The 12,930-nt window shown below is 36.9% G+C and overlaps 1 protein-coding gene across 2 annotated transcripts in view; it reads right to left on the bottom strand.

The window, feature by feature from the left end:
- Nucleotides 1–182: 182 nt before the first annotated feature.
- The window catches only part of jim, a 61,579-nt gene continuing 48,831 nt past the window's right edge, over nucleotides 183–12,930 (bottom strand). The window contains exons 2-3 of one of the 2 annotated variants that reach the window (XM_053750159.1): nucleotides 8,433–9,374; nucleotides 183–8,118 (exon numbers count right to left, since the gene is read on the bottom strand). In XM_053750159.1, the coding sequence (XP_053606134.1) occupies nucleotides 7,208–8,118; nucleotides 8,433–9,374 (1,853 nt within the window). In that variant the 3' untranslated portion in view covers nucleotides 183–7,207. The remainder of the gene's footprint in view (nucleotides 8,119–8,432; nucleotides 9,375–12,930) is intronic. The other variant, XM_053750160.1, reaches the window with a different exon arrangement.

Below are 12,930 nucleotides of genomic sequence, written 5' to 3'. Positions count from 1 at the left end.
TGTTTTGTATTTATTTGTATCGTTTTGGCCAGTCATAAAAACCTGTTTACTAGTTCAAATTGTGGGAAACAGAATTTATCCTTTTTTTTTTTCAAATTTAGATTATCGAAATATTTTTGAAATTAAATTACGTTTTCAGTAAAATAAAGGCGTTCAGGGTAATAAATAAAACCGCATTGTATTGCTTCAGTTGGACTAAAAAGTGTTTATTTGATAATAATACAACGAGCTTACTTTTTACAACATTTCAATTCTATTAATGAAAAAGAAAAAAAACAAACAAAACCCTTAATGCAATAATAATATACATAAACACGATGGTTTCAACTTTAAACGTAAAGTACATAACTAACATAAATGCGAGTCTAGGCAAGATCAATTACAAATCGAGTAAAATATAATCTAAAGGCAAAATAATATAATTAAATAATAATAAAAATATTTTTAAAATTACACCAAGACGGTCTAAGCAAAAATTTCTATACGTAGATCACACATACACTTTTGACCTAAACAAAGTCGAATTTTGTATTTAATACTGATATTATTCATTTTGGAAGAACTAGAAAATATATTTACACTTTTTTTTTTTTAATATTAAAATGCCAACGTTTTAATTTATCGCCTGGATGTCTGTGACCATTTCGCAACCAACTGTTTTTTTTTTATCGTAAAAACAATGAAAATACTGTGGTAAAAAAAACAAGTAAGATCTGTTGTGTGTAAAAAGTTCGATCTTGTATTCTGGGATTGCCTAAAATGAATTTTATATAGTCTTATTTCGGTGTCTCTGGTCTGTACGAAAATATACTCTATTGTAACATGCGGACTGGGGCTGGTTAGAATTTGATATATTTTTTTAATTAGGTACGTTTAAAATATAAGAAATACGTAATATTTAATACTTCACTTGTTAATTAAATAAGATTTCAAAAACAAATTGTAAATAATCGTAATTTGTATAAATTGGATTATTTACAATAATATTTTAAAAAAAAGAAAAGAAAGAAAGAAATGTCATAAACATTGAATTCACGACAGCCCCAGGAATAACTCTGTAGAAACCTAACAACATTGTAAAATTACCAGTCTATTGTTGTATATTACAATAAATATGTAGAAGTAATCATATAACAGCACCCATGTAATGAAATCAATCGTGCCAGGAACGACGCCCGTCTGCTTCTTACTAAAAAAATTGTATAATATATCACGGCTTTGTATAATCTATTGTATTTGTATATATTTGTATAATCTGTATAACTATTGTACTATCTGGTATATAATTAAAATGTTTCACTTATTGCTTCAAATAAGTATAGCAAAAATAAGCTAGTCGAGCGCCGTACCTTCTCTATTGACGAAAAACTTTGCACATAATAAAATCTGCAAAAAAGAATCCAGACTACAAGATCATTAGTCTAATATGTTCATCTTTTATAAAAAATTCAACAACACTTATTTTATTGTGGAACTGTATTTAACAAGTATCTATTGTTAAAAAAAAAAAGGAATCCGACAGCGGTTGGCGAGTGGCAGTGTATAGAATATACAATGTATTAGGTGCCTAATTAAAAATAAAACATAGGCCTTTTTAGTTGGCTACCAATTATTTCATGTTACACATTAACAATTATGTAGTTAAAATAAACTTTTTAATAATAAATTAAAGATTATATTTTGATAATTATATTCCAAATTTCAATGTGTATTGCACTGGCGCCGCGAACGGCAATAAGACAATATTTTTTTATAATATAAAATTGCATGAACTGTACAAATTATAAGGCTAAGGCACCTTATGCACTAGCACTCATAACAAAAAAATCTGTACTCTTATTGACTAAACAGTAGCCCAAGAAGTATATTGTTTTTTATTATTTTTATTATCTAGAATATAAGGTGCCTAAACGTGATATTACCGGAAAACTAAATAAAGACACAAATTATAAACGTCATAACACTAAACTACGAGGGTAGACTAAAATGGAAGACGTCTAATAATTCGTAGCCAACGTTCTATGAACTAAACGTTATTCTAAACTCACCAATGTTAACGTGGATAAAACCACACATCAAGTAGATTGTAACTTTTTACAGTGCGATAAGAAATCAAGTCCGGAATACAATCCAATTCTAATGATTAATCGATACGTATTGAAATTTTCTTCTATCGCTCTGTAAAGTTTAAGATTGTGACTGGCTGACAACACGAGCCAACTCTTTGCTATATTTATAGATTCGTAATTATGTAGATATGTATGCACTAAAAATTAAACCCAACATCATGTTCTAATACAATTTAGTCATCGCCAATCAAGAAAACCTGTCCACAAATTCGGAACTGCGTTCAAATCAGTCTTTTGATGACTTGTTATACTACTCAAAGTTACGGTTTGACCAATAAGAAAGTGATGTGATCGAACAACCAATCACATCAAAGTATTCTATTACCAATCACGTCTGACGTTCCAAATTCAAGAATTTGCCGTTTATGTTTGAACTGCTGAGATCATAAGTAAATGCATTATTTTATTCAAAAGGAAATATGAACGTTCTTTATTACCAAACTGACTACACTAAGATTAATATCTTGCCAAGCAATATTTCAGTTTAACTATCATTGCTGGAGAATTGTATTAAATACAATTGACATGATTTGATATAATTATCTTTTTAAGCAAAGTATATTTCCACAATGCAATCTTATTCTCTCCTTTTATATCGTTAACAACTTAAAATATACAAATTAAGTATATTACCTTTAACATAAGTAGCACACGGATACATAGAAGCAGAAAAGATGTTAACATTGAATTTTGTATTTTTTAGAACAATAACCTATTCGACAATACACGGAAATGGTAAAAAGTCAACAAATAGTTTAGAAAATTAACTGACAATATGCTTCTTAATTACTGACATTCTAAGTCCATTTTGCGCAAAAATCGTAAAAATTAAGATCCTATTCTAAGGGATATATCAGATTTATCATAATGGGAGACAAAACAATCGTATACGCATTAAGTATTTAAGTAGCTTAAGCTAGGAACATGTTAAAATATTGTTTATTACTGGCAAGAATTATAGGTAAAAAAAAAAATCTTCGCTGAGGCTACTCGGGATTGACGAAATTTCGGCTTGGACGGCACGATTACGATGTTAATTCCAATGGTAGATTCCCGTTTATCACTAAAGATTTCAAGAAGTAAAACTGGTTTTACTTAACAAAAATAGTTTTAAAGAAAAGCAAACCGTGCTCTCAAAAAATATTTTACAAATCTCGTACTAAGTATAACTAATATTGTAACTAAGTAGGTATACATACACACATATTTGAGCAAAACTTAACAAAAGTGAGCAATAAGTATGAATTAAACAGCCAGGGAGAATTCATATCGCTTTTAGTCGATGACAATCAATTATTTACGTCAGCAAATCAATTGGAAACCCAGGTATGTTTCTACATTGGTTAATCTTAATTCCCGACATTATAAACACTGATTTTTAAGACTTTTAACACACACCTTATTGGAATTTTATTGGATTATGAAAGCTTTTTCAGTATTTGTAACACTGCCTGAGAAATTTGTAATGATATGTATTTACAATAACGTGAAATCGATTGAAAGAAGACCAAGAAAGGTGTAAGGCGCCATTTTAATTAAAAAAAACTATAACAACAGACAAACTAAATAGAGATGTCTAAAGACGCATTATAGATGATTTACTGAAAGCAAATTCGCTGCTCCCATATGAAATGGATAACGGTAAGGAAGGAGTATATCCAAGTATCAAAGCTGTTCAAAACAGACTGAATTTATTCAAAGGAATTGAAGAAATTTTTACATTTGTGATTCTGTAAATGATTCCTGTATAATGAAGCTGACGCCTTGAAAAGGAATCTAGTTCATTATCTAGATGATTTTGTATTGTGTATGGGATTTGAGGTGTGAGGGAACCAAGATCAAAGATAGGAGAAGTGCTAATATAATTAACCCAAGGGATAGTTTTAAAATCCTCAGCATAGGGCTTAGGGTAGAGTAAAAATAGAATCAGGATTTCTTGGATTGTTGTCTGATAGCTTGATGCAGCCTAAATTGTGAGGAAGAAAACGACAAATTTAATCGTTGCCAATAATTTTCATATATAGTTACTATCTTCTGACAAACACATGAAACATTCAATCGTAGTACTGAAGCAGATCATGTAGATCGTAGTGGTGGGGGTCTATGTAAAAGCGCTAAGAAATGCAAATGGCGCCGAAATAAAATCTGTAAGCGCTGGTTTAATTACGCTAATCAATAGATCTACCTACCATTATGTCTATCAACATAAAGATGCCATAAGATTAAAAGACAAAAAGCATGGCGATGACTTGTCCATCTGTCTGTAGAAAATTGAAGTCAATATATACCTCAGTTTTCCCCTTGTGTAACTTACATAAACCTGTTTCCATATACTTATGTACTTAGCACGTTGCAGTAGGTGCCAATAATTAAGACTATTTCACATTTACCTTTAATAATATTGTTTGTAATAAATGTATAAAATATCATCTGTAATCTCTGTATACTTAATCACCTTTGTTATATTTAAAAATTAAATCCATTTGTATCGGTATAAAATCTAATAAGTATAAATCTGAGGTTATTTAACGGCTATGGCACTGTATTGAGTTGTATTCAAACTTTGTACTAAGACGCGCCGCGCCGCACCCGATTGTTTTACTATTTAACGTACAACTGTACAAAAATACTTATGAACTATTATTATAAGGCTGTCATAGTGTTGTGGAAAATGAAGTGTAGTCTGTTTCTAAGGCAGATTGAAAAACGGGCAATGACTTGACATGAAAATACCTTTTTTTTGTGACCAACAAGTATAGCTGTCACGTTCTCGTAAGCTTGCTGACCATCAAGCGCAATAGCGATGTGTTTCACAAGAGAGAACTTTATAGTCATCCCTCATTTTTGAGTATGCATTAGAGACAATGTTTAGAAACGTAAATATTTTATTATCATTACTATTATTTATGGTTGCGGAACCGGGGGCGGCGCGCGTCACCTTGGAGGATCTCACGTCACATTTTGTGGAGAATTGTAGTCACAGAAGATAACATCTAATATTCCTCGAATGGTGTTTTCGTTTGTAAACCTCCCAAAAGTTTGATAGGAAAAATAACAAGGAAACAAAAAATTCTTCACGCACCGGTAGATTGAGATTCGTAAAACCAATATTATTAGAGAACAATCTAGAAGTTTAACCTTACTGAAATTTGTCTCAACACATATTGGTGCTAAAAATCCCGCGAAAAATTTCCATAACTCTGTCCAATGGGCTGTAATTTGTCAGAAATCAACATACTTATAAACATAATATTGCGTTATTCACTTTAAAAAGTGATAAATTAATGGTACGTGTAATGTGACTTCCACAAATGCAATTAATATTACATCTATTAGTAATACGTAACAGTTCTTATTATGCGGTAGGAAAACGAAACCATCACAATAATAATATCGTAAAATAAGCTATATATGTCGTCTATAGATACAAACAGATATGATAAAAATGTTGAAGAGCCTGATGAAATATCCTGACTGCAGTTTAAAGTCTGCACTGACTGAATCAAATTTCTCAGAGACCATATATCTCATATATGTGTCTCTGTCCTCTTCAATACACAGCTGTGTGTGATTATAAGGTTTATTATGAAAGATTCTAATGTCTAAATCAGTATTTATACTTGGACGCCAAAAATCGAGGACGCTCATCTGTCAGAATATTTCAACAACGCTAAAAAATCATATATATCTTTATTCTCCCTAATGCCTAAGTTATTTCGCGATGAATGGTCGAATTGCTTTGTAATTCGAGAGTCTAAGCTAAATTATAAATAATATTCTGGCATATTCCGTCCCTGGATCAAACTACGTCAAAGCACTTTGCGACATCACACACGTTTCGAGTACTGCTACTCTAGTCTCGTTCTTATCTACATCAAATCAGTCGAGAAGAGAAGGCCACCGGATCACAGTCCATGGCGAAATAAATGCAATTTCAGATACTTTAGGAACATAAAATTTAACGTTTGGCAATTTCAAGTATATACGCATGAAGGAAGCGAAAATTAATAATAATATTTTTTTAGACATTCACTCGGATCCAATAGGATTCCAATCTCGCGAGCGGCACACAACACTCCAACTTTAACGCTAAGTGAGCGAATACACTTAACCTACTCTATCACAGTCCTTTCTCAGTCTGACCCTTTCTTATTAAATGCATCTCAATTGTCACATCGTCGAAAAAACTGGTAACAACCTAAACTAGGCCAACTATAATAGAAACTGGTAGAAAAAATTTGAAAATCACTACACTATTTGGCACTAGTGTCCTGAGATACTCCGGCTATCTGTCCGGCTGTCAGCAAGTAACAAACAAAATAAATGTATAGATGGCAAAAGGTAACCTACGTTTTTGGTTTTACATTCATTCATATACTGGTGTAATTCTCTCCGAGAACTTTTAAATTTTGGACCTAAAGTTACACATAAATTCTTAAATTACCATTACTTTAAAGATTGAGCATCTTGAATTTCAACTACTCCTGCCAGATTTTATCCCACTCTTAAATAAAATTAACTTAATATATCTACAAAATATGTATATTTATTACAAACAGGCACATTGACGTGCTGTAGACATTCATCGCGAAATATTGTTAATTGGTAAAAGATCAATTTCTTATTAATTAGATTTCAACGTAGAGTTTTTAATTCTAATTTCTGGTTCGATCTGCTTAGATTTCAGTGAAAATTTCGACCGTATCAAGAAGAATCATCGAGAAACCTAACTCTTACGTGGTAACTTAACATTACGGGGCAAAACTGTATGCTCTCGTCTCGACGGTAACACTATGATGACAAACTGGAACTGTACACTGACAGACTTTCAGAGTATAAACATGTCGGTATTTACAGATCGAAGCGTGTTTACAGCGATCCATATGAGAAATAGCTCGCAATGCGAGTCGTATACTGGTGTAAGGCCTAATTCTACAACGATTTTAGGACATCAATTGCTGATTTTGTTTAGCAATTGGATATATAATGGTTTAGTTGTAGAGGCGGTCGGTGATGTACAAGTCGTGGTGTGGCGGCGCGTGCGACGGCCCGGGGTGCCATCGCGGCGGCGGCGCGGGTCACTGGGCCGGCAGGCACGGCACCGGGCCCGGGCCCACTGCCGGCTTGAACTCTGTAGCCCCGGTCGTGGGGAACTGCTGGAACGGCGCGTAGCATTGCGGGAAGTAAAGCTCAGGTTTGACAACAGCTGACGCTGGTGGTAGCGGGCGCGGTGTCTTTGCGGCGTCCGCTCGTCTCGCTTTTGCCGCGTGCGGATTCATATGATTGTCAATATGCTTCTTCACTTCAGGTTCGGTCGCGAATCTCCGTCGGCAATTCGACATGGGACAGCAAAACGGCCGGTCCCCTTGATGCGTCCTCGTGTGCTGATCTAATATCGCTTTCTGCCTGAAATCTTTTCCGCATTGTGTGCACTTATAGGGTTTCTCGCCTGTGTGAATGCGAAGATGTTGATTTAAGATGGTTCTTTGCCGGAAGAATCTTGGGCAGTACACGCATCCGTAAGGTTTCTCATTGGTGTGGATGCGCAAGTGTTGTGTTAAGTGAGACTGCTGTCGGAAACGCTTGCCGCATTCTGGGCAAGGATATGGTCGAGATTCTATATGAATGCACCCGTGTTGTAGGAGCGTTGATTTTTGTTTGAACTCTTTCTGGCAAATTGGGCAGCGGACATACAAGGGCATCGCGCGGCCGCCGAGGACATCAGGGAGCTTGCCTCCTTTCAAGTATTGTAATGACAGTCCTGATCCGAACACTGTGTGGTTAAGTCCTTTTGTATCCTTGAAGTATGCTGGATACTGCGCCGTGTCGCCCGGAGAGAAGCAGGAGCCGCGCTGGTCGCCGTTTTGGCCTTCTGCATCACCATAAGTCGATTGGACCTCCTCTTTGTTTTCATCAGCTGGGAATGGCACATCTTGAGGCCACAGAGTAGGCGTCGTCCCGTTCTTGAATATCAGATGCGGCGAAACGTCTGTAAAAACGGAATACTTTGGTCAGTCACAGGATTTTTGTCGTCCGAGTCAAGGTTACCGACGAGTGGGTTAATCGAACTGAGGACGGTTACGGGATCGTCCGGCGATCGGTTCCGCGTCTCGCGAGCGCCCTCTACTAGGTGGGCGACGAGGGGACCGAGAATTTGTTTGATAGGAAGGCCAATGGATGCGAGACCGAATCGAACGTGTGGGGGGCGGCGGGAGTCGCAGGCGTCGCCTGCAGTGACCGCGGTCAGTGCGGGCGGCGCGCGCGGGGAGCGGGGAAGGGCATATATGTGTGAATAGCGCTCGCCTTGGTGTGTGCGGACGTGCTGATTCAGGATGGCCTTCTGGCGGAAATGTTTGCCGCACTCGCCGCACGTATATGGCTTCTCACCGGAATGGATGCGCAGGTGCTGGTTGAGGATGGCGCGCTGCCGGAACGAGCGCGGGCAGTACACGCACGCGTATGGCTTCTCGTTGGCGTGGATGCGGAGGTGTTGCGTCAGGTGCGACTGCTGGCGGAACCGCTTGCCGCACTCGGGACAGCCGTACGGCCTGGAGTCCGTGTGGATCCTCTCGTGCTGCAGCAGCGTCGACTTCTGCTTGAAGTCTTTACCGCACGTCAGGCATTTGAATAATCTCAGTTCAGAGTTCGGATTGTGCTTCCGTGGTTTTGGCTGCTCTGGTTGTACTATGTCTGGCAGATGTCTGAGTTCAGGTGCCCCGTATTGGTCAATGGGGCCCTCTAGTGAAAGTACGCCATTTTGTTTGAGATAATGTAAAGGAAAACCCCCAGTGCTGAGCATGTGGCTGGCTGGTCTGGTTTCTTTGAAGTATGGTGTTGCGTATTGCTGTTGCAAGTCCGGTTGGGGGACAAAGCAAGGGGTTCTGTCGAGATGGTCTTGGGTTTGCGGTTGGCTTTGGAGTTGCTGCTCGACTTGCATGTGTTCGGGGGAGGTTTGTTGCTGCTGTTGTTGTTGTTGGGCTTGCTGCTGGGCCTGTTGTTGTGCGAGTTGTTGAGCTGCGTCGTCGGCTGCGCCCGTGGGGTCTGGAGGGGGTGGTGCAGGGGGGTAGGGTGAGGGCGCGGGCGAGGCGAGCTGGGGCTCGGGCTGCGGGGAGGGGCCCCCGGGGCTCTGCATGCTCTGGTGCTGCATGGGCTGGTAGCCCCCGTCCAGGACGCCCCCACCCCACTGCGTGCCGGGAGGTGCTCGCTCGACGCCATCTTTGTAAAGCACGTAGGGCGCTGTCGTATCTGAAATTAAGAGAAAAGTATGGTTAATTTTCGCCGATAGTAATATTACTCGATTGAAGATGGAATGATGGATGGAATGAACGATGTAAGTAATTTGTGCTTTCTTTTATTTTCATTATCTTTGTTAAATAGCAGCAGCTAGCTTTGATTTTGTCTATAAAATCCCTCGAAAAAAACAATGTACTGTGAAATACATATCATAAATATTATACATATCGTATTCAGCAATTTTCGAGTAATCTAGACTATTTTCCAACATATTATCTAATGCAAAAATGAGGATATTTTTAAAAGCCTATCGCTACTGATTTCGAAGTCATAATTTATGTCGACAATGTTAAATTGAAAGAGTTATTTCAGAGACACATCACATTTATTGTGCGCATACGATAGGTCCAGATTTCTAATGTTTACTCTCTCGCTTTGGCGTACAAAAACACGGGAAATGCCGCCATTTTCTTTTCTCGGTAAGTAGAAAATGCAAATGATATCTATGTGTCATTAAGCACTGTAAGAAATATTTTATGTAGAAGCTTGTACTTAAAACAAAGAATTACAATGTTACTAGCTTTAGTGCGTTACTTCGCGCGCACGTTACTATAAAAAAAAAAACAAATTTCAAGATCGAGAGACAAAGCGTGATGTGGTAAAAAACAACCAAATTCACTGATTATATTCAATTAAACAAATTAAATATTATAAAATGTGAAAGTGTGATGTAAAAAATCAGAACATGTGCTATATATATAGTTTATAATACAAGGAATACCTAATAATCGTTTTTGTAGCTATATCGATTAAACATTATAAAACTTAGGTAAATATAAGGATACAAGTAACCACTTGTATCCTTATATTTAAATAAAGAAATATATTAGGACAAATCACACAGATTGAGCTAACCCCAAAGTAAGTTCGAGACTTGTGTTAGGGGATACTAACTCAAACTCAACGATACTATATTTTATAACAAATACATATATAGATTAACATCCCGGGCCAATCAGAAAAAGATCATTTTCCATCATGACCCGACCGGGGATCGAACCCGGGACCTCTCGGTTCAGTGGCAAGAACTTTACCACTGCTCCACCGAGGTCGTCAACCGATCGTCAAAGGAAAAGCATATAAAAGTTACCCTTTTTATATGCTTTTTCTACCCATAAAGTAAGTAATTACGTATTTCGTAGTGCACTGTACGATTAGTATGAGTTTTGTGAGAACGTATGGAAAATTAGTTATTTTTTTCGTGGAAATTTTAACGATATACAATAGCGTTAGCATGCATATACTGCACATGACAGATAAAACAACCGTGTTCACAACAAAACGTGGTAGAATCTCTGTAACATTTTTTAGTGTTCGCTAGCAGTGAATTTCGATTATATTATCTGTCCGGCCATCGCCTCCGATTTAAGGTGTCTTGATACAAAAAGAAAGCAAAGACGTCGCGCATCAAAACATTGAAATAAATATACATGTTAAATAGTGATCGCTCAGAAGGAGCTTCCGTGTCTTATGAAGGTGTTAGTCCATCAAGTTTACAGATAGTTATCATATTTAATTAATATATCATAGTATTTTCCCATGAAGTGCACGGTTCACTTAAAAAGTTTACCTTTAAATTTTGAAGATTTGGCTGTGGTTTTAAGTTCTGCCTGTCGTCAATTCTCTTTTGCAATACTGATATTGCTTATTACGAGTACCTGTCCAGGCTTTTATTGTCGTTAGGCGTCTCGTACGACATGCATATGAATATAATGTGGATGAATTCTAGGTTGGAATGGAACGAACGTTCGAATTACGAATTTGGAACCACACGCAATTTTGAGAGAAGTAATTTTCAAGTCTACGTGTAACTCCGCCTATACTTTATGTTTCACTAACACGTGTTAACTAATGAGTAATGGAGAGTGAGTGCTCGTTTGCGGTCAACAAGTGGCCAGTGGGATTGACAGTCCGTGAACGTATCGGGTTCCGTGGGCCTTTCACATCACATTTCGTGTAAACTTGATAGGAGAAGGAAATTCGCATCTAAGTCATTGTGTATTTGCAATTCCTTTCTCTCTTCTCTGGTATCAAAAATGAGAAGGGTATTTGCTGTTATGTTAATGTACATCGAAAAAGAAAGAAAACACCCAGCTTTATGTGCATTTCCACTTGGTAATTTATATTACTCTGGCATCTTGATTTTGCTGAACTAAGCTCAGAACAAAGTGCGAAAATGCTGCATTGGATATTGTTAAATATAAAATGTTACAGTATTAAAAATATTACTATAGAAATTGTTCCTAATCATGAAGAAACCAATTGCTCCTACAATGAGAAACTTACTTCGGGGTACACACAACCGCATATAAGTTTAAAAAGAATCTTATTCGGTGTTAACAGCGGCGAATTTCCATTGCGCCTGGGCAGGTCGATATGTGGTCGATAGTTCGTGTACACTAGCCGCCTGTCTGCTAGCTGTCAGACACCGTTCCTCGAGCCCATGATTAAGAATCCATAATAATTTCCTGCGAAGGAGGATACAGTCCAGCGCAGGTGTGGGCATTACTTTGTACTGGGCTCATTTTGGAATTATGTAGTTAAAATAAACATTTTCTCATTGAACTTTATTCACAGGCTATTAACGAAAATTTTGTGTTTTTTTGAAGAATTTTAATTGAACAGAGACATCAAAATGATAACCCTAGTTCTAACTAATATTATAAATGTGAAACTATGTTTCTCTGTAACCTCTTCTCGCTTTAGTTATTTAACAAATTTTCTTGAAATTTTCCATACATGTAGTTTGAAATACGGAGAAGGATACCTTTAGGGTACCTTTCATTCCGGGAATATGAATGATCCCGTGGGAAATGGGCGAAGCCGCGGGCACCAGCTAATCTTTATATGTAACTAGCGGTCCGTCCCGGCTTCGCTCGGGTAAAAACACAATGAACTATACAGCTAAACCTTCCTCAGGAACCACGTTATGTATTGGTGAAAACCGCATGAAAATCCGTGCATTTAATATTGACTTTCATTCAAGTAGTGGGGAGCACATGACTTTCTTTGTTATATCACTTCAGTGTCAAGAAAGTCGTTAATTTTTTTTTGAAAAACAATTTTTATTACTATACATGGTAGATTTGCGCTTTTTAGTTTTTGTGGTACGATAGTATGCTCTACCCTCTCTCATACAAGGTTTTTTTAATAACACATTTATTACCTGTAAAAATCTATTATATATTAAACTGAATTTGTGTGAAACCGAAATTAAATCTTTTACTAAGTTATGCTTAAAATAAGCTTAGATCATAGACTAAAACAGATGTTAAGTTAGTTACATATAAAATATCAATTGCATAGCAATAAATCATAGGAAGCCGTCGCATTTTGCACTAATAACATAGTAGGCAGCAATTCCGTTCATCTAAATGACTTGCGCATGCGCAACTCTACATATAAATAACAGTAATTTATGTTTAAAAGCTACTGGACTACTTTCATTAGGATATCGAATGTTATGTTTTTTTTAAGACGTGAATTTTTTGGGTTATTATAAGCTTTT

Source organism: Plodia interpunctella, chromosome 10 (assembly GCF_027563975.2).
Source record: "Plodia interpunctella isolate USDA-ARS_2022_Savannah chromosome 10, ilPloInte3.2, whole genome shotgun sequence".
In the NCBI taxonomy this organism is placed as follows: domain Eukaryota; kingdom Metazoa; phylum Arthropoda; class Insecta; order Lepidoptera; family Pyralidae; genus Plodia; species Plodia interpunctella.
This window is presented reverse-complemented; position numbering and strand designations above follow the sequence as displayed.